Below are 27688 nucleotides of genomic sequence, written 5' to 3' on the forward strand. Positions count from 1 at the left end.
TTTAAGCGAGACAGAGAGAGGACTTTCACTTCTTCCGCTAGCCAGCGAAGCGTTTCCTGAGGAGCTCATCGAACACCTTCATCAGAGTTGCCAGTTTGCTGCCTGCCCTACGGAATTTGGACTCGTGCATCCCTACAGTTGCGTGAGACACTTTTATAAAATCTTTTATTTAGACATCTCTTGTTGATTCTGTTTTCCTAGAGAACCCTAACTAATACACCCACCAATGTTCATAGCAGGATTATTCACAATTGCCAAAAGATGGAAATAACCCCAGTGTCCATCAACAGATGACTGGATGAAAAAAATACATACAATGGAGTACTACTCAGCCGTAAAAAGGAATGAAGTTCTGATACATGCCACTACACAGATGAATCTGAAAGACACCGTGTTAAGTGAAATAAACCAGACACAAAAGGACAGATATTGTATGATTCCATTTACATGGAATAACTGGAATATGCAAATTTATAGAGACAGAAAGTAGAAGCCAGGTTACCAGGGGTGAGAGGGAGGACAAATGAGGAGTTAATGCATAGTGGGTACAGGGTGTCTGTTTGGGGAGATGGGAAGGTTCTGGTAATGGATGGTGCTGAGGGGAGCACAATATTGTAAATGTGATTCATCCCACTGAGTGGTGTGCTTGGGAGTGGCTGGGATGGGAAAGTTCATGTTGCATATGTTTCCACAATTTGAGAGGGAGACAGAGAACTAAAGAGACCCAAGAGGACACTATGGGGACACAATTTAAATATAGACTCTAGGCTTTATATCAATGTTAAATATCTTGAACTTGATAACTGCACTTAAAGTGGTTCCTCCTTGTTCTTAGAAAATGTGCATGGAAATATTAAGTGTTCAAGGGGAATGATATATACAACCTGCTCTCAAATGTTTAGACAAATGACAGATGATAGATAGAGAGTTAAATAGTTAAATAGAATGATATAACAAAAGTGACAAAATGTTAAAAGTTAGTAAATCTAGATATCTGGGTAGGGGGTAGATTGGCGTTCTCTGCATCATGTTTGTATTATTTTTGCAACTTTTTTGTAAGTTTACAATTATTTCAAGATATAAGGTTAAAAGAAAAGTCCCTGGTTATAGTTTCTCCCCCACCCATTGCTCCAGCCCCGCTCCCCGGCTCTGGCTGTGAGCCCCTCCTCGTTCTTGCCTTGCCTTGCAGAGTCTCCATCCACTGTGGGTCTCCATGGCAGAGGCCGCCTCTCCACCCCAGCCCCTGGAATCCAACTCTGCAATCAGCCCTCCAGAAGATTCCAAAGCTTGCTGAAGTTCGAGAAGCACTGCCCTCCTCCTTTCTCCAGGCACAGAGAACTACTTTTAATTTTTGCAATGAGATTCACCCCCTCTTGCTTCCAGAACTTATGTCTAAATTGAACCACATAATTTATGGGGTGCCTCGTCAGGCCTTTGGGATAAAACTGTGAATGCAACTGGTAGAGCCCTTGTCCTCAGGAAGCTTATATATTGCTTTTCTGCCTGAGACACACTCATCCCCACCCCCTTTTCTTTATCAGGCTGGCTCTGACTTAAATCTCAGCAGCAGGCTGGTTGTCACTGTATTCTGGAAGCCCAGCAAGCATTAGGGTCCCCTTCCCCGGGTCACACAGCCACCTGTGTGTGCCTGTGTGCTGCCCAGCGTTCTAGTTCCATGGGTCAATTCTGCTTTCCCGAACACCTGCCTGCCCTGTGGTCGAGTGAGGGTGGGAACAGGTTCCCCTGCTCATTGGGCACCAGCTCATTGAGGGGTTCATCGGGACCCCCAGCTCTGCACCAAGCCCTCCTTATCTTTTTCCCGGGCACAGCCAACTTCTTTTCCCTCCCTGCTCTCGGCGTGGCCTCGTGACTGAGTTCTGGAATGTGGGGAAAGCCATGGGGCCACTCCAGACCTGGACCTTGGTCCTGTCTCCCTCACAGGATGGCCGGTGCCAGGAAAACAACCCCCAGATACCATCACAAGACACAGGTTTATGATGACGAAGCCATTTGGTGGGAGATGCTTGGAGACCGGCTGCCCACCAATCAGAAACATTAATTTTTAACTTTACCATCAAAGACCCACAAAATTCTATTGTGCCAAGAGTCTAAGATGTGGGGGTTGTTACAGTAGTTAAGTACCCTGACTAATGCCAAGAGGCTAAACTCAATGGAGCATCAACATGGAATGGTTTTGTTTTCCCAATAACCTTCCCCACCCCACCCCCTTTTTCCCACTGGGAAAGGGAGGAATCTCTCCATGATTTCACCCAGGGTCCATGGTGTACCTTGGTTTTCCAACTCTTGGATAATTCAGGTAACTCTTAGTAATCTATATAGTCTCTTTTAGCTCATATCTGGCTCGAAGCTCTTTCTGTGCCCTCCCTCTGAGCAGGACGGCTCTCGGACCTTGTAATGGTGATGAGATACAGCAGGGGCCACTTCCCCAGACCCTTCCCTGAACTGGGTCCTTGGCACTGGGATGGGAAGGAGGCTGAGGGAAAGACAAACATCCCCTTGCTGGCCCGGACAGGTGCCTCCATGGCTGGTTGTGTTGTGAGTGGGACTGGGGGGCTCCAGGAGGCCTGGAGGCTAAGGGGTCCTCCTCCCAATCAGCCCCTTTGGCACGAATGGTCTTTGTGAGCTCTGGTCCCAAATCTCAACTGACTCCCAGCTGAGGCAACTGGCCATATTTTCCGAGGCACTTGCCCCTTTGTCCCCACCTGGGGATCCTGCAAGCCTGGAGCCGCCTCTCACCATCCCTTCTCCATCAGCTCTTGGGCCTGTGGATGACAGAAGCTGCCTGTTCAGCTCCTCTTGGGAACTGGGGGCTGGGGGTAGGGTGGGGGGCTGGCCCCCCTCTCCCTGGCAGACCCCCATTTGCCTTCAATCCCCAGTTTTGCCTTCTCTGCCATGAGAGAAGTCAGCAGATGTCCAACATTCATGGGTGCTCGGTGGTTTCGGGGAGCAGACCTCACCTGCCCCCAATCCCCAAGCAATCGCCTTCACCTCTCAGAACTCGGCTTATACTGATTGCAGGCGATGGCGGGGGTGGGGGGGGGGAAGAGGGTGGCGTGCTTAGTCTCAGGACAGCAGAAATCCTGCTAGCACTCATGCCCCCAAGTAACACTGCTCCCCCAGTGTCTCCCACGAGGAAGGGACAGGGCAGGTTCCGAGGTGCCTGTGGATTTGGAGGTGACACCTGCCAGGCGGTTGGGTGGGCAGGAATCCAGGTGCGGGGGCAATGGCGGGTCTGTCCACTAGGGGGTGCCCACAGCCTAGTGTTTCCTCATATTTTGAATCTCTCTGCATGAAAATGGTCCATTTTTCTACTGTTGAGGAACCCAAGTAGAACTACAACTCACCATTTACGTAGCTGTTCTTATGCACTGTCATATGTGGGGTCCTATCCCAATTCCAGCTGTTATCAAGCTCTCTGTGCCTCGGGGGTACTGGGGAGGGCTGAGGGACTTCCGTCACGGGGCAGCATAGCCCCCGCCAGGCGCCCCAGGCCAGGACGATGTGTCCAATGGCGGCAGTAAGTCTTTCTTCCCACCTCCCTCCTCCCTCCTGCTGGCAGGCCCTTTCAGCCCTGCTCCTTTTAGTTCACTCTCCCAAGAAGCCCTGTCCCCCACTATCCCCCCCAGGGGTCCCACCCAGCAGCCCTCACATACCCCCTCCCCCAGTCTCCTGCTGCCCCCAGCCCACCCGGGGTCCCAGGCCTAGGACACTGTCACGGCCCCTTGGTGGCACGTCCCTGGTGTGTCCTCTGGGTTAACTGTCTCTCAACTGAGCAGCTGAGCTCAGGAAGTAATGGCCCCCTGGCTCCTTCCAGGCAGCGACTGTGCTCGGCTCACCCCAGGGCCTCCAGGCTGCCCCAGACCAGGGACTCAGCTGAGGTTTACCGAGCTGGAGGTGAGTGGGTCACTTGGGCTTCCTGGGACCGTCTGTTGCTGTGGCTTGAGGCAGGGTTTGTGTGACCCCTTTTAGTGGTGGTTGTTGTTTTAACCCCACCAAGGCCCATAGCTGAAGTCTCATGAGAAGCTGCCAAGGCTGAAAGCCCCCCATTGTGGAGTGAGACAGACCCAGGTTGGTCCTGGCTCCCCTAGCTGCTTGCTGTTTACCCTCAGGAAATCTGCTGACCCTCTCTGGGCATGAAAGGAGGGGAGCCTCGCCAGCTGCGGCCAGAGCCCAGAGGTCAGCCTCGGGGTGCAGCCTCCCAGGATCTGACCAGGCCGAGGAGGAAGCAGCCGGAAGCCAGGGCCTCCCCGGGCAGCACCGATGCTTGTTCTCCACGGACAGACACTCCGGGATCCCCAAAGGCAGCCTGGACTCCTCGCTGCCCCCCGCCTGCCCGGCTTTCCCTGGGCAGCCCAGAGCTGCCCGTGCCCTGCCCCAAGGTCTTCCGGAATGGTGACGAGGGCAAAAGCAGGAGGGGAAGGCGGGAAGCTCTTGGGGACATGCTCTGCTGGACACCGTGGCTGTGCTGGGGATGAAGGGGCGTGGGGACCTTTCCCCGTCACAGAGTCCCTAGACTTCCCAGGCCCAGTCGCCAAGGCTGACAGAGCCCCAGGTGGGCGAGGGGCTAGATTCAGTACAGAGCCTCAGCTGGCCAGGTGCTGGGGTTGGAGGGCAGCCTAAGCATGTGCATCTGGAAGCCCCAGGCTGCCTGTCTTCAAATCCCGAATCTACTACTCTCCAGCTGTGTGGCCTGGGGTAAGTTACTTGTCCTCTCTGGTCCCCAGTGTACTGTTTTTTTAAAATAGGTATAAAAACATCCTCTACCTCAGAGGACATTTTGGGTGTTGTGGTTGGCAGATTAATGGCCCCATAAAGACGTCCCTGACCTAAGCCCTGGAACCTGTGAATATGTTCGGTGACATGGCAAGAGGGAAGGAAGACTGCAGACGAATGAAGGTTGCCAATCAGCTGACCTCGAGATGGGGGAGATTATTCTGGATTATCCTGGAGGGGCCAATGTAATCACAGGAATCCTTAAAAGTGGAAGAAGAGGCAGGAGGGAAGGCTGGAAAGATGGGACCTGTGGTGGCTGGCTGTGAAGACAGAGGAAGGAGCCGTGAGCCAAGGAATGTGGGCAGCCTCCAGCCACGGGAAAAGGCGGGGAAAGACATTCTCCCTTGGACCTCCCGGAGGAATAAGCCCTGCCGACACCCTCATGTCAGGCCCTTGTTGGACTTGAGACATCCAGACCAGTAGGATAAAAAACCTGTGCTCTTTAAGTGACTAATTTGGGGTATTTTGTTATAGCGGCAAACGGAAATGAATATAGGATTAAATGATTCCCTCCAGAGAAAGCATCTGCTCTGCAGGTGTTACATACGCTTTGAAACAAGGGGACTCTCCATCTCAGACAAAGATGGAGGAAGGAGGGCACAGAGATGAGGGAGGAGAGGGCCAGTGGGCCCCGTGGCTGAATCCCCCTGGCAGAACCAAACTGTGATGTGAGGACAGGGTGGGGGAAAGGAGCATCCCTGGGGGACGTGAGCACTGACCTCCTGCTCCACCGCCCTGGCCCGGCTCCTGCTCTGGTTTTCATCTCCCGAGGGAGACTGGTCTGCACCCCCCACTGCCCACCCCCCCAAGGCCTTGCCCTTTCGTGGGATGCTGAGCTTCCCGGAGATGACCTGCGGGGCCTCCCCAGAATGCTCTGGACGTGCGGCCGTGGTTACCCATACCAGTTGGGACTGCTCTTGTTGGAAGGGCCTCCAGGACAAGAGCCCCTGTGCAGCCAGGGCTGCGTGAGCACCCCCACCCCCTACACCCCCGGGCTGCAGACCACTTCCTTCCAGGCTGCCAGCCCAGACCAGCTCTCGGGGCGTGAGTCAACCTCCTGTGCCCCAGAACCCACGCATTCTTCTCCGAGGCCAGCCTGTCAGCTCCTTCCTTAAATGGGGTGTATCTCCGCCCGGGTTTCAGCTCACGGGTGAGAGACTAAGAGGGGGCTGTGTGCCAGGGAACAGGGGCTCCGGAATCACTGTCTCAGCTCAGATCCCAGCTCCATCACCAACCAGATAGGAGATGAAGGGCAGGTTGCCCTGCCTCAGTTTCCCCATTGCAAATCGTTCCTTCTTCCTGGTGGTGATGAGACAGGTGAAGGGCTCAATACGAGCCACAGAGGATGGGAACGCTCCTCCGAGCAGACCTCACGCCCCTTCCCTATGCTTCCCTCAGCCACGCGTGTGTGGCTGTGCTGTGCAAGGAGTGACATCTATCCAGGTCTCGGGCACCGGCTCTGCTGATTCCTTGCAAGGCACTGAGAAAGAGGTCACCAAATGCACGGCACTTCACAGCTTTACTCCCAATTCCCAAGACCCCAAGGACTTGTTTTAGCCACTAACCTAAACTCCTAGGGTGACAAGGCTCATCCAGTGCCTGGGGTGAACAGTAAGCAGTCCCTTTTTCAACCACTGCAGGTGATTTCCTAGAAATGAGTGGTGGGGGAGTCAGCAAAATAAGGTGGAGCGAGACCAGAAGCAAGAGGGAAGCTAGAAAAATCTTTGCAACACAGTGAGCTTTCTCTCCTGCAAGACATCAAGGGAACACGCCCAAATGTTAATGGCAGTTTGAACATTTTAAATTAGTGTTTATGGCATGGCAACTAAAGGCCATTTACCACCTTTTGCTCCCTAAGCAACATGTCAGGCTCTTCTCTGCCCCAGGGTCAAAGAACCACTTGTAAACAGCCTGGGTGCAATGAGTGCAGCCAGGTGATTTTCTGTCTGGTGCCTGGGGCGGGTGCTCGGTGCCTTTCTGAGGGGATGGCCGCAGGCTGTAGACGGCCACCTCCCCGTTCTGGCCTCATGGCCCCTAGCTCCCTGGCCAGATCCCCGCCCTCCTGCCAGGCACCCCAGGACTTCCTGCTCCCAAGATGGCCGGGCCGGGCTACTTCAGGGCCTGCGGTGTGTCTTCTCTATCTTCATCGTAGCAATACTTACTCCTGCTCCACAGCCAACCATGCCTCCGTTTTCTACTCCAAACAGGTTCTCTCTGTTTCCACCTCCTGAGAGGCAGTTTTGGTACCCAGACTTTTGATTGTTGCCATAGATGGAAACCCTGGGTGCTTGGATTGTGCCCTCGGGGCATGCAGCGGGGAGGGTGTTCTCACACTTCAGTTCAGCCTCAGCCTCCTGGAATTCCCAGCACATACCAGACAGGGCGAACCCGCCTCTGCCCCCAGGCTGGGATTGGCTCGTGCCTGCTCCCAGTGGCCAGATTCTTGCTGGCCTGAGCCTGGGTGACCCCTCCCACGGCACACGGGGGCACACGGCTTAACCATCCCACAGTGCACAGGGGCACACGGCTGACCCCTCCCATGGCACATGGGGACACATGGCTGACCCCTCCTATGGCACATGAGGGCACATGATCTAACCATCCCACTGAGCATGGGGGCACACGCAGTGACATGGACACGGATGACCACTCCCACAGCACATGGATCATAAGGCTGACCCCTCCCATGGCACACCGGGGCACATGGGGACACATGCCAAGCCATTTCATCAGGGGGGCTGGGGTGGCAGTCTTGCTCTGAGACTGCAAACCTACTGGCTCCAGGCCCTCCAGGGAGGCGCTGGCTCGCCCAGTTCACAGCTACCACTTGCCCAGGAGGCAGTCTACGCTAGAAAGTTGCACTGCTAGCACACAACGGCGAGCTGCCCTTAGCAACCGCTCTTAGTACCCTGCCCAGACCCCCTCAGCACTCGTTGTTCCCACAAACACTGGCAGCTCTTTCATCCAGCAAGTGCCACTCTACCCCAGGGCACTTGCTCCACATGCAGGACAAGCCAGAAACGCCAGAGTCAGCCCCAGGGAGCAGCTCCCAGGAAATGGCCGGCGGGGGATGCAGATAAACCACCAGTTGCTTCTCTCCTGGGGGAGACAGCTCCGAGGCGTGTCCCCCACAGTCTCCCGGAAGTCCCCCTTGGAAATGAGCTCTGGCTGCCCACCATCTGCTTTTCACATACCCTGGATGTATTTCTCCCCTCCCCGACTCACTTCCCGGTGCTTTTTGGGATCACCTCCCAGGCAAGTGGCTTAGACTCAGACTGAGGGTCCACTTCTGGGGGAGACCAGGTGAAACCCCCTCTAACCGCAGCACTCGGCCCTCTGTAAACAGATGGTTCACCTGCAGAACCCTCTGACTTAGTTCAACAACCACCACATTTAAAAATAGGAACTTCAAAAATTCGCTTTGCAAAGCTAAACAACAGCAGTTCTTTTCTCCTCACCCCACCACATTCCGATTCTCTGCTTTTGGATTCATGATAAGCTTTATTTTAGCAACATGGATCTGCACTAACGTTTGATTCTGCACTTATTTGCATATGATCCAGATGTTGCATTTGGGCCTTATCTCAAAGAAGTCCCCCATTGACTTGTTTTTTATTTTTTTTTGCTTTAGGTAGCATGAATTTAAAAGCCACATTTTTCTCTCACCCAAGTGCTGGAGATTCTCACCCAAGAGCTGGGGCTGGTTATCCAGGTAACTGACTGGATATCCTAATCCCATCTCCTACCCCCACCCCTAAATTTGCAGTACCCTCTAGATCTGGCCCCAATCCGAGCTGTGCTTGGAGACAGCAGCAGCCGTCCCTGGAGTCAGGAGCATCCCTGGAGACCTGCCCTTCCCAGGTGAGGGTGCAGCGGCACCCCCATCCGGGCCACCGGGGCCACGCCCAGCACAGAGCCGACAGACACTCAGGCCTACCTGGGCCGATCTCAAAGAGGTGCTTCCCGGGGTCCTCGGGGCCAGGAAGAAGTTCAGTCACCTGGGTCCCTTGTAGAGAAATAAATCCCTAGAGAGGAGAGAAAACACAAACACAGGAAGCATGAGGAGGCCGGGAATGAGACATGTCAGGGCTCCCGGTGGGCAGAGAGCGGGGGCTGCACAGGGTCAGGCACAAGGAAGAGGCCAGGTGGAGACCTGGGGGTCCCCCAGTGGAGGTGGGGTGGGGCCTTATTGTGCACACAGGGTTTGAGGAGCTTTGTCTGCCCCCAGGGCTCCCCCTGGGAAAGGTGTGGCAGAGTACTTCCGGGTCAGTAAGGAGGACTCCAATGCCCGGGACCCCCTGCTGCAAAGAGCTGTGGGGCAGCCTTAGTCTGCAGAGGTTCAGGGAGAGGAAGCTGGCATACTGGGCTAGAAAATGTCCTGAGGTGACAGTTTCAGTCCATGCTACTGCCTCCTTACCTGCAAAATGGGGGTAAGACACCATGCAAGGGGTACTCTGGAGTGCTGTGCCCTGTTAAATCTGAGGGTATGCCTCAGAGGTGGGCTCTGCCCTGCTCTCTGGTATGGAAATCTGGAAGCCAGGCTGAAAGGTGCAGTGCAGTGTCAAGTAGGCTGGCATGGAGTCCCAGCCCTGCACTTCCAGACTGTGTGTCCTCAGGCAAACCACTTAGCGTCTCTGAACCTCAGCCCCCACATCTGTGCAAATGGAACAGTAACTCTCCTACTTCCTGGAGGCCTCGAGATGCCAGATTGCTGCTTGGGAAGTCCTGCACCAGGGGCTGAAGTGCTGTCATAACCACCACCACTCACCCTTCCTCCATCCCAACCACGGGCACGCAGGGCCTTCGTCCCACCCCTCTTTGGCCTGGTAGCAGCTTTAAGCTCTGGGAGCCCTTTCTTCAATTCTGTTCATGCTTAGTTTTGCTCAACTCAGACTACGTGCAGCTTTGACTACACATTTTTGATTCTCTTGGTGGGAAACCCATTCTAAATGCCATCCTGCAGCCAGTTTTCCAGGCTCTGTAACTTATGGGCTGTGTGACCTCAGGTAAGTCACTTAACCTCTCTGGGACCCCATTTCCTTCTCTGTGCCATGGGAGAATGACAGTACTTTGGGGGGCTTTTGGAAGCATTGAATGAGTAAGTACTGGGAAGTCCTCAGAGCAGTGGCTGGTATGCAGTGAGGGCTGGGTGAGTGATACATAAATCCGAGCCACTGTTGGGGGTCCCGGTTCCACGCAGAGTGGGGAGCAGCCTCCCTGTGGGGGCACTTGTCCAAGTGAAGGCATAGTCATCGGTTTTATCCCGGTCCCTTCCAGCCCTCTGCCACGTGTGCTCACCGATTACTCTTCTCCCCCTGCCCTTGCCTGACCCCTATCTTTTCCTGGAAAATCTGAACTCCGTCAGAGCACCTGGAGCCTGCCATGTGGCTGCTAAATTCTTGGGCTGCAAGGACACAAGGAAATGCCTTTTCTCATTTAAGTAACGCAAGGCAGAACAATTTCTTCACCCACAGATGCTTGCTCTAGAGAAATTACAGCCATTGATGGGAGAACCAGCTGGTAAACTGAATTTAACGGTTACTTTCTTTCTACGGGAACCAGAGCTACTGGGAATAAATTAGGAGGATGGCAGACTGGATGCGAAAACGTGCTCATTAGAGGGTGTGGGCGAGATCCATCACTGTCTAATGGGATGGGTCTCCGGCTTTGCTGTTGCAGTAATGGAATCTTGATGTGATTCTGGGCACCTTGCTATTTTTCTCTGTGCCATGATATCTCATCTATAAAATGGGGAGACAATATTGACGATGACGTTACTTTCTACTTCATGCTAAGGGGAAAGCTGGAATAGGTACCGTTTACAGCTTTCGTACAATATTCCTGCCTCTTTGCCTAATTTGTGGAGGCCCCAGGGGTAAGTTCTTTTAGTCTCATCTTCCTGGATGAGCAGGTGAGGGGCAGAGAGACGAAGCAACTAGCCCTGAGTCACCGGCCAATAAGTGGGGCTGGGATGTGAAACCCAGTGTGTCTGATGCTGGGGCCCTGTTCTTTCCTCTTTGCTTCCGTGTGTTTGTGACAGCAGTTTCCAGCTGCCTTTGTTGCGAGAAGCTGTCCTAGAGATGCAGGCTGTGGGTCGGGGCCTCACTGCTCCCCTCTCACCCAGGTGAGCACCAGGTGGGCTGCTCCACTCCAAGGAGCCCACGGCCCTGGCTCCCACTGATGCAGAGCTGTGATCCCAGGAGCTCGGGCACTGGGGAGGGGCAGGGCAGCAGACGGGAGCAGAGGGGGTCTGCTGGCCAGCACTTCAGGTATGGCATTTACTAAGAAGGTGAAGAAATGATGTGGAAGGCTTCAGTACGAAGTATCCAGCTGAAACAGCTAGGATGGTTCAGTGGTTCTCAAACGTGAGCATGCAGCGGAACCCCAGTGGCTTGAAAAAACACTATTTGCTGGGTCTGGTGGTACGGGCATAAACGTTTAGCAATGGGCTTCCCCCCAAAAATAAAGCACCCTGATTTGTAGTGTCTGCCAAACACCCCCTCATGGCCAATTTTATGGCATGACTGAGTATGGGGCTGGGAAGAGACACCTCCCAGAACACAGCGGTAGGCTGAATTATGTCCCCAACATTGACATGTTCTTATCTCAATTTGCGTCTCTGTGCGTGTGAACCCATTGCAAACAGGACCTCTTCAAGATGCTGTTTTTAGTTAAGGTGTGGCCTAAATGAATGAGGAGGGGCTTAATCTAGATTACTGGAGGCCTTATAAAGAGGAGCCAGAAGCCATAAATCAGGTCAGTGGAAATCAGAAGAGACAATGAAAGGAGAGGACTTTCCCATGAGACAGGGGTGAAGACGCAAGCCAAGGAAACCCGGATGGCCTTGCTGATAACTTGCTTTTGGACTTCTAGCCTGAAAATCATGAGCCAATAAATTCTTCTCATTAAGCCAAAACCAGTTTGTGGTGTTTGAGACGGCAGCTCTGCCAAAGTAATATGGACACCAGATACTGTGTTTCCCCCATACAGATCCAACAGAGGTGATCTCCTCGAAAGCACAGATATTAGCAGATGAAGAGAAATCATCAGGAAGCGAGGCATTTTGAGCATCTATTCCCTTTGTTGTTAATATAATGTATTTAACTGTAGGTTTATATGATTTAAGTTTTAATAATGGAAGTGCTTTACAACTGGCTGGCAAGCAGAGCACTGGCTGGACCCCACCCCCTGCAGTTTCTGATTCTATATGCCTGGGAAAGGGTTGGGGAATTTGCATTTCTCACCTGTTTTCTGATGCTACCAGCCAAGGGAATGTACTTTGAGAGCCACTGGTTTAGGGGCACTCTAAGAAGGTAGGCAACCAGCACCTCGGTGTCCTCCTCACCAAGAGGGTAATGATGATATCTACTCCCTGAGCCTTCAGTGAGGATTAAACACTTTGATATTTGCACCAGGGCCCTGGAAGAGCTGGGGTCTTGGCTGAGCTTCTGTGGCTTGGATGTACAGAGGTCTTGAGGACAATGAGCATGGGCCCCCAGGCTGTCAGATGGTGTCCCAGGCTACAGGGGTCCTGGATCTGCCTCTCCCCGAGGAGCCCAAAGTAAATGCCAGCACTTTGGAGGGAGAGAGCCAGGCTTCCTACTGTGGTGCCAGGTGGGGGCTTGGACGGCTGCACCCTGGGCAGGATCCAGGCACACACTGTGCACCTTGAGCTGCCTGGGTGGGCACCCGGGAGCAGAAGGAGAGAGTGTAGACTGCCAAGCACACAACACACTCCCACAGAGGTTAGCCCACCTCTCCTTCCCCGTGTGTCAGAGCTCATGTGCATTTGCTCTGCTTTGGGATTTGCTCAGCCTGCAGCTCTAAGTTCACCCTGAGAGGCCGCTGACCTGATTCATCTCTGGGGGGCTCTGTACAATAAGTGCGAGAAGTTAATGGAGCAACGTCTTTAAAGAGTTCAAAGAAAAGAAAAAAAGTGTCAACCTGGTACTCTGAACCCATAGAAAATATCCTCTAGAAATTAAGGCCAAGACTTTTTATGATACACAAAAACTGACAATAGCACAAAGGATGGGAGGGGAGGAATGGAAGTATATCATTGTAAGTTTCCTGTACTATACATGAGATGGTATAACATCATTTGAAGGTAGACCATGAAAAGTTAAAGTTGTATGTCATAAACCCTAAAGCAACCACTAAAATAACAACAGAAATTTTAAGCTAATAATCCAGCAAATGAATAAAACGAGATCATAAAAAATTTTAATCAATCCAAAAGAAGGTACAAAAAAAGTGACATATAGATAACAAATCAGATAAATAGGAAATAAATAGCAAGATGATACATATAAATCTAAAATATCAAAAATCACAATAAAAGGAAATGGTCTAGGATGGAAGAAGATGGTGGCATAGAAAGGAGTGGAAGCTAGTTTGTCCCCCTGGAACAACTAATAAACAACCAGGAACAACTAGTAAATAATCTGGAATAAATGTGGGGGGACGAACATGACCGTCGACTCATCATACACCAACCTGAATTGGGAGGATGCCTGAGATCACAGCAGGAAATCTGTAAGTAAAAACTGTGGATCCAAGCCAGGAGCCCCCTCTCCCCACAGCCCGAAATGCAAAGCCTCGTGGTGCTAGAGAGAGCAGCACACTCCGAGCAAGCAAATATAGCTCAGCTGAGCTCCAACTGGGGGTTTTAATTAACAAATGTGGACTGCTCAATACAAGATACAAATCCCCAACAAGCAGACAGAAGCTTGGGTGATGACTGACCTTGGAGAGCTGGAGGGTGGCTGTGGACTGGCTCTGAAGGGGACTTTCTGTCCCTTTTTTGGCTCAGTGGAGAAAGCCTCAGCCATTTTCAGTTCCCAGAGCTCTGACCCAGACAAGGGTGGAGATAGCATAGGCAGAAACTATTTAAATGCTAATGACCTCTCCTTAGGGGGTTTATCTTTCCTAAGAGGAAAGAGGTGGGACCCAGCTCTACTACCCGCCCTCCATTCAGAACCGGACCCCAGAGCCTGGGAGAAAACAGCCACGGGCCACACCTCCTTACACCAGTCAGGAGCTACAGGCTGACAGGCACCACCTGCTGGGCAGAAAAGCACACTGACTTGAGGCCTCACAGGGTGTATCAATCTTCTAAGACACACCCTCAGGGAAACTGGATACTGAATATTTCTTCCTTCTGGGACCTGAGCCCGTTCCGGTCTGGAAAAACCTGATTGGGGTAACCAAGGAAACCATGCCTAGACAACAGAAAACTACAACCTACACTAAGAAAAATGAAGTTATGGCCCAGTCAAAAGAAGAAACTTACACTTCAACTGAGATACAGGGATTTAAACAACTAATACTAAATCAGTTCAAAAAGTTTAGGGAAGATATGGCAAAAGAGATGAAGCATATAATGAAAACACCAGGTGTATGTAACACAGAAATTGAAAGTTCGCAAAAACAACTGGACAAATCTACGGAAATGAACGGCACAACACAAGAGACGAAAGATACAATGGAGACATACAACAGCAGATCTCAAGAGGCAGAAGAAAACACTCAGGAACTGGAGAACATGGCACCTGAAAGCCTACACACAAAAGAACAGATAGAGAAAAGAATGGAAAAATATGAGCAATGTCTCTGGGAACTTAAGGACAAAACAAAAAGTGGGAATATATGTGTCATTGGTGTCCCAGAAGGTGAAGAGAAGGAAAAAGGAGCAGAAGCAATAATAGAGGAAATAATCAATGAAAATTTCTCATCTCTTATGAAAGACATAAAATTACAGATCCAAGAAGCACAGCGTACCCCAAACAGAACAGATCTGAATAGGCCTACGCCAAGACACTTAATAATCAGATTATCAAATGTCAAAGATAAAGAGAGAATCCTGGAAGCAGAAAGAGAAAAGCGATCCATCACATACAAAGGAAGCCTGATAAGACTATGTGTGGATTTCTCAAAAGAAACCATGGTGGCAAGAAGGAAGTGGGGTGATATATTTAAGATACTGAAAGAGAAAAACCACCAACCAAGAATCTTATATCTGGCAAAACTGCACTTCAAATATAAAGGACAGCTTAATATATTCTCTGACACACAGCCAATACAAAGTTTGTGAACAAGATACCTGCTCCATAGGAAACACTAAAGGAAACATTTCAGACAGAAAGGAAAAGACAGGAGTGAGAGGTTTGGAAAACAATTCTTGGGAGATAGTAGCACAGCAACTTTGTACACTGAACAAAGATGACTGTGAATATGGTTGAAAGAGGAAGGTTAGGATCATGTGGGACACCAGAACAAAAGAAAAAAGATAAAGACTGGGACTGTATAACTCAGGGAAGCCTAGGATGCTCAACAATTGTAATAAAAGGTACGAATATGTTTTTACATGAGGTAGAACAAATGAATGTCAACATTGCAAGGCATTCAAAATAGGGTGGGGTTGGGGGAAAAATACAACCAATGCAAACTAGAAGCTATAATTAACATAACATTGTATTATGCTTCCTTTAATACAACATGGGCAATATACCTAAGCTAAATGCATATGGTGGGGGTGGGGAATAGGGGAAGGGTATGGGACTCCTGGCATTGGTGATGTTGTCTGACTCGTTATTCTACTTTACTTTAATGCGGTCTCTCCTTTTTGTTGCTTTCTAGCTGTCATGTTTGTCTTGTTTTGTTTCTCTTTCTTTCTTCTTTTTCTTTTGTCTTTCTGCTTTCTTTGACTCTTCCTTCTTTGTGGAAGAAATGGAGATGTCCTTATATAGATAGTGGCAATGGTGCTGAATACATAAATACATGACTATACAAGGAACAATTGATTGTTTACTTAGAACAGAATGTAGGGTGTGTGAACAAAACTGTCTTAAAAACAATGGGTTGATGAAGAAACCTTGAGGGCACTATATTGAGTGAAAAAAGAGACACACAAAGACAAATATTTCAGGGTCTCACTGATATGAACTAATTATAATATGTAAACTCATAGACATGAAACATAAGTTACCAGGATAAAGAACGAGGCTAAAGAATGGGGAGCGGTTGCTTATTATGAGCAGAATGTTCAACTAGGGTAAACTTAAATGTTTGGAAATGGACAGAGGTGATGGTAGCACGTTGTGAGAATAACTAACAGTGCTGAATGGTGTGTGAAAGTGGTGGAAAGGGTAAGCTCAGAGTCATGTATGTCACCAGAAGGAAAGTTGGAGGTTAAAAGATGGGAATGTAAAAAACAGTGAATCTTGTGGTGGACAATGTCTGTGATTAACTGTACAAATATTAGAAATCTCTCTCATGAACTGGAACAAATGTATGACACTATAACTAGAAGTTAATAATAGAGGGGCACATAGGAAAAAAAATACACCTATTGCAAACTATATACTACAGTTAGTAGTATTTTAACATTCTTTCATCAACAGTAACAAATGTACTATACCAAAACTATGAATCAGTAACGGACAGGAGGTGGTGGTTAGGGATGTGGGAGGATCTGAGTTTCCTTTTTTTGTCTTTATTTCTTTTCTGGAGTAATGAAAATGTTCTAAAAATTGAAAAAAATTTAATTGTGGTAATGGATGCACAGCTGTGTGGTGGTACTGTGGGCAATTGATTGTACACTTTGGATCTTAGGATAGTTGTATGGTATGTGAACAGTCTCAATAAGAAAAAAATAAATAAATAAAATGGTCTAAATACCCCCAATTAAAAGGCAGAGATTGCCAGAATGGATTTTTAAAAGCAGGAACAAAGTATTAAGTGTAAAGACAAAATAGGTAGAAATAAGAAGATGAGAAAAGATATATCATACTAAACCTAACAATCTCCATCTGGAGGGGCTATATTAGACCAAGTAGATTTCAGATCAGAAAATATTACAATGGATAAGGAAGATCATTTCATAGTGATAAAGGGGTCAATTCATATAAAAAAATAACAATTTTAAAAGTTTATGTCCCTAATAACAGGGCAAATAGATGAAGCAAAAAGTGATAGAACTTCAAGGAGAAATAGACAGATATGCAATTATAGTAAAAAAACTTTCCTCAACATATGATACAACAAATAGACAAAACATCAGCAAAGAAGTAGATGACCTGAAAAAACACAATCACCCAATTTGACCTAATTAACATTTATAGAACACTGCCTCCCTCAAAATCAGAGTACATATTCTTTTGAAATGCACCTGGAACGTTTACTATGATGGCCATGAACAAGTCACAATAAATATAAAAAAATTCAAGTCATAGCACATGTGTTCTGTAACCACAATGGAATTAAATTAAAAGTCAGTAACAGAAAGATCCTGGAAAATTGCCAGTATTTGGAAACTAATGCACTCACTTCTAAATAATCTGTGGGTCAAAGAAGAAATCAAAAAGAAAATTGGGAAGTATTTTGAACTACAGAAAAATGAAAACACAACATATTAAAATGTGTGTGATGCCTCTAAAGGAGTACTTCAAGGGTAAAATACAGTAGAGAAGAAAGGTCCCAAATCAATGAATTCAGCTTCCACCTTAACATCAGACAAAGAGCAAATTAAACCCATAATTAGTCAAAAAAAAAAAAAAAAAGAAACCAACAGCTGGTTCTTTGAAACGATAAATAAAATTGATAAGACTCTAGCCAGAGTAATCAGAAAAAAAGAGGGAAGACAATTACCAATATCACGAATGAGAGAGGTGACATCTCTCCATATTATTCAGATACTAAAAGTAAAACAAGGTAAGGTTATAAACAACATTATGCCAATAAATTTGGCAACTTGGATGAAATGCACAAACCCCTCGAAAGACACAAACTACCAAATCTCACTAGAAAATAATTAGCTAAACTAATTAGCCCCATATCTATTAAACCAGTTGAATTTGTAGCTAAAAAAACTTACTTTCAAGGAAAACTAGGCTGGCTTCACTGGTGAATTCTACCATATATTTAAGGAATAAATAATACCAATAGTATACAAATTCTTTCAGAAAATTGAAAAAGAATTCATACTTTCCAACTCATTTTATGAGGCCAGTATTACCCTGATATAAAACCAACCAAAGATATTATATGGAAATAAGACTACAGCCCAATATCCCTCATGAACACAGTCACAAAAACTCTCAACAAAATATAAGCAAATCAAATCCAACACTATATAAAAAGGAAAGTAGAACATGACTAAATTATTCCAGGAATGCAAAATTGGTTTGATTCCAAAAATCAATCAATTTAATTCATCTATGAAGTAAAAAAGAGAAAACATATGATCATCTCAACAGATGCAGAAAAGGCATTTGATGAAATTCAGCATCCATTCCTATAAAAATTCTCAGCAAACTAGGAATGGAAGGGAATTTGCTCGACTGGGTAAGGGCATGTATGAAAAGCCTAGAGCTAATATCATACTTGAGAAAGACTAAACGCTTTCCCCCTAAGAGCAGGATCAAGACAATGTTTGCTCTCACTACTTCTATTAAACATTGTACTGGATTCCTTAGCAAGGTTGCAGGATACAAGATAAATGTACAAAACTATATTTCTATATACTAGCAATTAACTACTGAGAATTGAAAACCAATACTATTTTTAATAGTATCAAAAAATCTTAAATACTTAGGGATAAATACAACAAAAGATGCTCCAGACCTATGCACTGAAAACTACGGATCATTGCTGGGTGAAATTAAAGAGCTCAATAAATGGAGAGATATACCATGTTCATTGGTCATAAGGCTTAATATTCTTAAGGTGTCAATTTTCCCAAAATTGATTTATAGATTCAATGCAATCCCAATCAAAATCCCTGCAGGTGTTTTTGTACAAATTGACCAGCTGATTCTAAAATTCATGTGGAAATGTAAAGGACTTGGAATAGCCAAAACAACTTTGAAAAGAAAGAACAAAGTTAGATGTCTAATACTACCTGATTTCAAGACTTATTATAAAGCTAAGGGAATCAAAACAATGTGATATTGGCATCAAGACAGACAAATAGATCAACAGAAAAGAAGAGAAAGTTCGGAGATAGACCCACATATATATGGACAAGGATGTTCAACAAAAGTGCAAAGGAATTCAGTGGAGAAAGGAAAGTCTTTCAACAAACTGGTGGGACAATTGCACATTTATGTGCAAAAAATGAACTTCAATCCATATCTCACATCACATATTGAAATATACTCAAAATGGATCATATCCTTAAATGTAAAATCTAAGACTATAAAACTTCTAATAGAAAACTTTTATGACTTTGGATTAGGCAAAGATTTCCTAGATACAACATCAGAAGCAGGAGCCATAAAAGAACTATTTGAGAAACTGGACCTCATTTAAATTAAATAATTACTGCTCTTTGAAAGACATTGTTTCAAGAATAAAAAGACAAGTTACAAGAAAATATTTGCAATATTTTGGAAGAAATATTTGTAAATCCTATATCTGATAATGGACTTGTATCCAAAATATGTAAAGCACTCTCAAAATTCAGTAATGAGGAAACAACCCAATAAATGTCGATCTGGGCATGGAGAAACTAAAACTCTCACACCCTCCTAAGGGGAATGTAAAATGGTATAACCACTTTGGAAAAATGTTCAGCCATCCCACCCCTACTCCTAGGTATTTACCCAAGAGAACTATAAAAGTATATGTCTATACAAAGATTTGTACATGAATGTTTATAATAGCTTTAGTTTCAATATCCAAAAACTGGATACAATCCAAATGGTCATAAATAGGGTGAATGAATAAAAAACTATGGTGTATCCATACAATGGAATATACTTGTTCTAGTTTGCTAATGCTGCTAGAATGCAAAACACCAGAGATGGACTGGCTTTTATAAAAGGGGGTTTATTTGGTTATACAGTTACAGTCTTAAGGCCATAAAGTGTCCAAGGTAACACATCAGCAATTGGGTACCTTCACTGGAGGATGGCCAATGGTGTCCGGAAAACCTCTGTTAGCTGGGAAGGCATGTGGCTGGTGTCTGCTCCAAAGTTCTGGCTTCAAAATGGCTTTCTCCCAGGATGTTCCTCTCTAGGCTGCAATTCCCCAAAAATGTTACTCTTAGTTGCACTTGTAGTATTTGTCCTCTCTTAGCTTCTCCAGAGCAAGAGTCTGCTTCCAATGGCCATCTTCAAACTGTCTCTCATTTGCAGCTCCTGTGCTTTCTTCAAAGTGTCCCCCTTGGCTGTAGCTCCTCTTCAAAAGTTCACTCTCAGCTGCACCGAGTTTGTTCTGTTTGTCAGCTCATTTATATGGCTCCACTGATCAAGCCCACCCTGAATGGGTGGGGCCATGCCCCCATGGAAATATCTCATCAGAGTTATCACCTACAGTTGGGTGGGGCGCATTTCCATGCAAATCTAATCAGCACCAAAACGTCTGCCCCACAAGACTACATCAAAGATAATGGCATTTGGGGGGACATAATACATTCAAACCGGCACAATACTCAACAATAATAAAGATGAATGATTGATTCATACATGCTGCAATGTGAATGGATTGCTAAATAATTATACTAAGTGAAAGAAGCCAGAGAACAAGCGAGAGTATATGCCATATGATTCCATGTACATAAAATTCTAGAAAATGCAAACTAAGCACATCAGCGGTTTTTCTGGGTTCAGGCAGGGGTCAGGAGGAGCAGAAGGGGTTACAAAAGGTCATGAGGAAACTTTTGGAGCAATGGAGATATTTTTCTTTCGAATGTGCTGATAGTTTCTCACACACACATACATGCATATATATGTATATATACATATACATACATCAAAACGTAAGCCATTAAATATGTATAGTTCATCACAGGCCAATTATACCTCAATAAAGCTATTAAGAAAAATTGTACATGATTTAGTTATGAGAAAGCTTTTAAGTATGCATAGTAGTTTCCTAACAAATTATCACAAACTTGGCTGCTTAAAAACACAGAAATTTATTATCTCACAGCTTTGGCGGTCAGAAGTCTGAAATGGATCTTACTTGGCTACAGTCAAGGGTTGGTGGGGCCGAGTTCCTTCTAGAGGCTCTAGGGGATGATCTATTTCCTGCTTTTTCCAGTTTCTAGAGCCTGCCTGCATGCCTTCACTCCTGGTTCCTTCTTCTATCCTCAAAACCAGCCGTGCAGCATCTACAAATCTCTCTCCAACCCGCACCTCTTCTTCTGCCTCCGTTTTCCACTTTCAAGGAGCCTCATGATTACAGGGCCCACCTGGTAAGCCAGGGTATTCTCTAATTAGCAATCCTAATTCCATCTGCAACTTAATTCCTCCTTAGCATCCAACATAACATATTCACAGGTTCTGCGGATGAGGAAATGGACATGTCTTGGGAACCATTTTTCTTCCCACCACAGGATACTGGGAATAATGCAGGTGTGTGGATCTACTTCATCAAATGTAAATTTTATGAATTCTAAGAATACATCAAATTATTTGATGAAAACATATAAACTGAGATATGCCGTGAATGGATTCCAAAGACTTGGTGTAAAAAAAGAATGCAAACTACTTTATCAATAATTTTATATTGATTACATGTTGAATTGATAATATTTTGGATAGGTTCTGTATACATTGATTCAAAAAAAAGACAAAGAACCCAACAGAAAAATGGGCAAAGGGTTTCAATGAGAAATTAATAGAAGAAAAACAAATGGTCAATAAACGTACCATGGGATTCTCAACTTAAAAAGACTGTTAATATCTAACATTGAGGAGAGCATGCAGAAATAGGCATTCTTGTGACCTTCTGATGGGAGGGTAATTTGATAAAACCTGCTGGAAAGCAATTGTACAATGTCTAAAATATATAAAAATGAAATATCCTGCAAACTGATGTTCAATTTTAAGAATCTGTTCCAGGGAAAAACAAATGCACAAAGATGTATGCATAACGATGCTCACTGTAGCATACTTCCTTCTAGAAAAAGTGGGAACCAACCTGCTTGTCCATCAATGGGGGAGTGGATACATAATTTCTGATAGAGCTATAGCAGGGATAAGGTCAATAGAAAAGATCTCTACACTGAATTAGGCGAAACCAAAAGTAGTGCCAGAAAAATAATTTTAGTATGATCCCATCTTAATCGATGTTACTGCCTTCTCCCACGAACCCAAAAGTTACCCATAAATGTACAGAAACGGCACTGACGGTTTACAATTGGGGAGGGAGTGGTGGGATGTTGATGGGCCATTCATGGTTTGCCCCGTAATATTTTTTTATCAAATTAACAAAATTTAAATAACATGAAAGTTAAAAAAGAAAGCAGGATATGGTAGTGAGATAATTCATGTAGCATAGCCCACACCTTGGGAAGGGGCTGTTGTCACCCCTCTATGGTCACTCTCTCTATCCCTTAACACCCTCATGCTTCATTAGGGCTCGGGCAGCCCCTGCCGATGTTTCTGCAGTCTGGAATGTCCATCCATCATTCCAGGGCAACGAAGAGCTGTTTTCCCTCTCTGCTCCCTCCCAGAAACACTTAGGGGCTGGCAGCCTTTTGGCATCCCCCTGATGAAATCAAGTGACAACTGCTCCCCAACTCCCCTCCCTGGCGCCTGTGATGAGCCCCTGTGCACAGGGGGAGACGGCCTTAGCTGGTTTTGCAAAGGATGTCCTTAAGCCTCCGCCCAGGGCAAGGGGCGAGGTTAACAGCAGAACGACAACAATAATTTCTGCTCTTATGACTCTAGTTGGATGTTTCACCCCCAATTTACGGAAATTGTGAAGATGAGCAGTGATTACATTTTAAATCTGCAATGGTAGGGGTGGTTATGAGAGGATCACTAGCTCTAGCTTCAGACACATCTGGTTTCACTCCTGATGCACTACTTATTGGTAGTATGTTTGCACAAGTTCACCTTGTTCAGCCTCAGTTTCCCTCTCTGTTAAATGAGGTCATAGCATTTTCTTCACAGGTCTCTGAGAATTAAGTGGGATAAAAGTGAGTAGAAGACTAGAATGGAGTGAGGCTGTAGCAGTTGCCCAGCACAGAAACATAATCAAGAAATGGCAGCACCATGAAGGAGTTCTCAGTGCAGAGCTTGGGGTCACAGTGGACCTCTGCAGCTAACACCTGTGTCACCAGGGCAAGCTGCTCCGTTTCTCCCTCTGTAATGTGGCTATTTCAGGATTTCATGAGATGATGCTCTGGCAGGAAGTAGTTCCTTCAAGAATAACTGCTGCTGTTATTTTATGATTTGTGAATTATTATATAGTCAGGGAGTATAGTCCCTTTAAGACCATTCTACAGGAGTTGGAATATACCTAAACATGGAAAAATAATTACCAGGGCTTATAATTATTGTAGTGTTGCCACTTAGGTGGGACCCAGGCAGGTTTCTTAAACTGCTGAGGCCTGGCTTTCTTATCTGTACAAATGCAGATATTAACCTCTGTCCTTCCCTCCTCATTGGACTATTTGAGCTGGTGCTTTTTGAGTTCTAAAGGCTGTTATGAATATTTATTATCTTCAGACTTCTGGACCACTTGATTAGTTTCTTTATGCATCTAGGAAGGAACCCCTTCCCCGATAATCCCATGGCTTAGTAAGGTTTGGTGTCGATTTAGGGAGTCCCAGAACAGTGAAAGGCAGAGTGCATCTCTCATGGTTTGGGGTGCCTGCAATTTTCCTGCCGTCTGGGAGCCCTTTCAGAAAGCGGTCTGATTTTGGGGGTTCACGGGGTGGGTACAGCTCTCTCTTCCATGCTCAAAGCTGGCCTGGTGGGAAGTCTTTGTTTCCCACCTTGCCTAGAGGGAGGCTGTCTGAAGAACCACCTTCTGAAACGCTTCTCACCAAGCTGTGTGATAAGGCTTTCCAAGACAGCATCTTGCAAACTTGCAGACACGTCTTAAAAAGAAATCACTCAGGGTTCCTTATCTCTTCTCGGGCTGGATGGCGGCCTTGGAGCAATCTTCAAGAGCTTCATCCATCAGACACCCAACCAAGAGCTGAACTGCCCAGATTTTAAATAAATAGCACAGAGCAGTAGAAAGTTCACTGCCAGGCTGGGAAACATCTTCCCTCTTCCTTATCTCTGAGCCTGCAGCATGGTCCATTACTGTCCAATATTCAGATAGCAGAAAAGGCAGCGTAAAAGTTGGACACAGATTGGTTCTCAGTCAAGGCTCTCTCCCTCCCTAAAGAGTTGAGACCAACGATGTGCCCAGCATCTTTGGCTGCTTGTGATCTTCCTCCGGAAGCTTCTCCCAAGAGAGTCCACAGTACCCGCTGTCTCCTGTGGGCTCGGAGGCACAGGCCTGCCCCTCGTGGTCTGCAGTCAGCCTCAGTATGGAATCCCACAACACCTCTGTCCATGCATGTCCCGGGTGTGGACACTGCTTCCCAGGGGTACAGGGGCTCACTGCTGTAGAGGAGGAGGAGGAGGCCCCTGGCTGGCTGGGCTCGTGGGCCCCGAGCTGTGGAACCTGGGCTCAGCCCCCACCCCCTCCCACCCTGTCATCACTGTAGGGGTGACAACACACGATGCCAAGGTGGCAAGGGTCTGCGTGCAGCAAGCCTGGCTGGTCCTAGCTGTCCTGGCCTCAGGGCAGGCACAGTGCCGGGGACTGAGGAGTTTCCAGAGAGAAGTGGAAGAGAATGCTGGGGTGGGGGGTGGTTCCTGCATCTTCCAGTGGAAGGGGGTCGGGGAAAGGAGGAGAGGTTTGGTGCATGTGATTTTAGAGCACCCTCGGGGCAGACTGTTAGCCTCACGGGCTGCTCTCCAGTCCTCCTGCCCCTCGCACTTAGGTTGGGGCCAGGCGGCAGGGCCCTGGCCGGTGGGGTGGGGGCTGGAGTGATGAAGACCACTGTCAGTCCTGGTCCTCTGAGAACTGCCTGTCATCTCCATCTTCTCTCCTCCCTGTGCTGGGCCAACCTCTGGGGCTCTCAGACACAGAAGGAAGCAGCCCCCTGGCCCATCGCAGTCTTGGCTGCAGTGAGAGGTAAATTTTATTGTGCTTAGGCACTGGGGCTTGGGGGGGGGGGGCATTTAGCATGGTTTATTTTTAACTAATTAATTGTTATTTTGGGAAAATCAGTTTTTGATAATTTTCTCCCAAGCTGCTCACCTGGGCACACACACACAAATGTTTTCAAACTGCAGAACTGCTTGAACGTTGCATTTCTGAGCAGCTGTTTTAGTTTGCCTGATCTGCTATCACAAATACCACAAACTGGTTTGGCTTAAGCCATGGGAATTTACTGGCTATGCTTCTGAGGCTAGAGGAAGTCCAAAATCTAGATATCGGCCAGGCTTACTTTTTCCCCGAGAACTGCCTGCAGTTTCTTGGCTTTCCTGTCCCATGTGATGTCCTCTCCTTGCTTCTGTGACTTCCCAGTTCTCTTTATAAGGCCTCCAATAATCTGGACTAACGCTGACCCTCATTCAGTGGGGCCACAGGTTAGCTAAAAATAATGTCTACAAAAGGTCCTATTTACAATGGGCTCATACCCACAGGAATGCGGATTAAGATTAAGGACATGTTTGTGCTGGAGTGGCCATGCACTTTACTAACAGCGATTATCCCTGTGCTCCCCTGATTGGATACTGAGAGGGAAAAAGCAACGAGTCAGCTCCACCCACTTGCGAGATGGCACTGGGAGGCATCCACGACGGAGAGGGCTCTCGCTGTGAGAGGTCTGGGCTCTGGCCCCAGGCTGAGATGCCCGAGGAGCCCCTCTGAGACTCAGCCCTTAGGAAGGAGCTCAGCACCAAGTTAGGTCAGGTCCAGGAGAGGTCATGGCCAATCACCCCATAACTGGCCAAATGTCCGGCCGGGAAGGACTTGCCCAGGCAGTGGAAGGTACCTGGGATCGTGGAAATGGCCTCACCTCCTCCTGGGCTCTCTGGAGGCTCTTTTTTTTTAACTTTATATTTTAGCCACATATATCCATACACACGGCTTAATCTCCCATTTTAACCATTTTCAAGTGCACAATTCAGCGGCATTAATTACATTCACAATGCAGTGATGCCATCACCACCATCCATCACCCCAACTTTCTCATCACCTCAAGCAGGAACTCTGCACCCGTTAAGCAATAACTCCTCCTTCCACCCCCACCCCCAGCAACCCGTAATCTATTTTCTGTCCATAAGAATTTGTGTATTCTAGGTATTCCATATAAGTGAGGCCTTATGTTCCAGTTTGCTAATGATGCGGCTATGAAAAATACCAGCAATGGATTGGTTTTTACAAAGGGGATTTATCTGTTACAAAGTTGCAGTCCTAAGGCCATAAAAGTGTCCAAGCTAAGGCATCAAACAATTGGGTACCTTCACTGAAGGGATGCCAGTGGCATCCAGAAACCTTCTGTTAGCTGGGAAGGCACGTGGCTGGCGTCTGCTCCAGTGTTCTGGTTTCGAAATGGCTTTCTCCCAGGATATTTCTCTCTGGGCATCAGGGGGTGTTCTCTTAGTTTCTCCCAGGCAGAAGCCTACCTTCAATGGCCATCTCCAAAATGTCTCTCTTGCCTGCAGCAGAGAGCTCCTTCTGTCTGAGCTCTCATATAGGACTCCAATGATTAAATCAAGACCCATACTGAATGGTCAGGGCCACACCTCCATGGAAATAATCTAATCAAAGGTTATCCACAGTTGGGTGGGTCACATCTCCATGGAAACAAACTAATCCAAAGATTCCAATCTAATCAACACTAATATGTCTGCCTCCACAAGATTGCATTAACGAAGATGGTGTTTTGGGGGATATAATACATCCAAACCGGCACACCATACAATATTTGTCCTTTTCTGTCTGGCTTCTTTCACTCAACCTGACGGCTTCAAGGGAAATCCATGTTGCCACATGTATCAGAACTTCATTCCTTCTTACACCTGAACGATATTCCATTGAATGTATATACCACATTAGTTTATCCATTCTTCTGTCAGTGGACACGTAGGTTGCTTCCACCTTTCGGCTGTTGTGAATAAAGTCGCCATGAAGATTAGTGTACAAACATCTGAGTCCCTGCTTTCGATTCTTTTGGGTGTACACCTAGAGGTGAGATTGCCAGTCATAGAGTAACCTAACAGGAGGCTTTTTTGCTTCTTTCAAATGCCTATCCATGCAGGGGTTCAGGGGAGAAACTGGGATAAGCACAGCTCTCCAGCAGCCCACGGTGCTGGTAACACATCAGATGCCGCAGACACATGCAGCTGCGTTCAGAATGGAACCGGCCAATCAGGCACACGCTTGGGGCTTCCCTCAAAGGGAGTGGGTCTCTAATGACCACCCACTACTTTCTAGTATTTTTTCTGGTCCAGGAATCAGGGATCAGATGTCAGTGTCAACTCCTGCCTCGCTCGATGCTCACCCTGGCCTTGGCTCTTCGGAGCCCGCCTGGCAGGACTGGAGCAGCCTTCGCGCTTCCCTCGGTATTGGGGGCCCTTGGTGGGGACTGCTGCCTGACCCCTTCCCCACCCCACAGCCTGGGGTCTGCAGCCCCATCCCCGACTGGCGCTGTTGCGTTTCCTGGGGCAGGACAGTGCTTCCCGTCTCCTTCCCACATGATGGACAGACTGTCCCAGATGCTCGACTGGGAGTGTCTCTGGGTCCCCCAGAATCTGCCCTGAGCCTCTGAACACACTCCCCAGGAAGTTTTCTGCTCAGAACATATCTATGGGACTTGTTGATGATGGATTCGGGGGCAGCCTTGGGGTGGGAGTGGCCCTCCTTTGGCTGGAAGGAGTTTGGTTTGGTCTCAGTCATTGCAACGAGTGCCAGGCAGTAGGTACATGGCTCCCCTGGGACAGAGCCACTTACACCCTTTAGTCTAGAGGAGGTTAGTTTGAGAAAACGCAGTATGGATGCTTTTGCAACGGCCTGCCCTGTGAGTGCCAGGCTCCTGCTCCAAGCTGAAGAAGGCGCACCAGCTGCATTTTGCTGAGGATAGCACCCTTCA

At 47.3% G+C, this 27688-nt stretch overlaps 1 protein-coding gene across 3 annotated transcripts in view; it reads right to left on the reverse strand.

Moving 5' to 3' along the window:
• ARHGAP22 (Rho GTPase activating protein 22) overlaps window positions 1-27688 on the reverse strand; it is a 214898-nt gene that overhangs the window by 104259 nt on the left and 82951 nt on the right. For all 3 annotated transcript variants that reach the window (XM_037803745.1, XM_037803743.1, XM_037803744.1), the window contains exon 3: window positions 8732-8819. In XM_037803745.1, the coding sequence (XP_037659673.1) occupies window positions 8732-8819 (88 nt within the window). The remainder of the gene's footprint in view (window positions 1-8731; window positions 8820-27688) is intronic.

Source organism: Choloepus didactylus, chromosome 15 (genome assembly GCF_015220235.1).
Source record: "Choloepus didactylus isolate mChoDid1 chromosome 15, mChoDid1.pri, whole genome shotgun sequence".
In the NCBI taxonomy this organism is placed as follows: domain Eukaryota; kingdom Metazoa; phylum Chordata; class Mammalia; order Pilosa; family Megalonychidae; genus Choloepus; species Choloepus didactylus.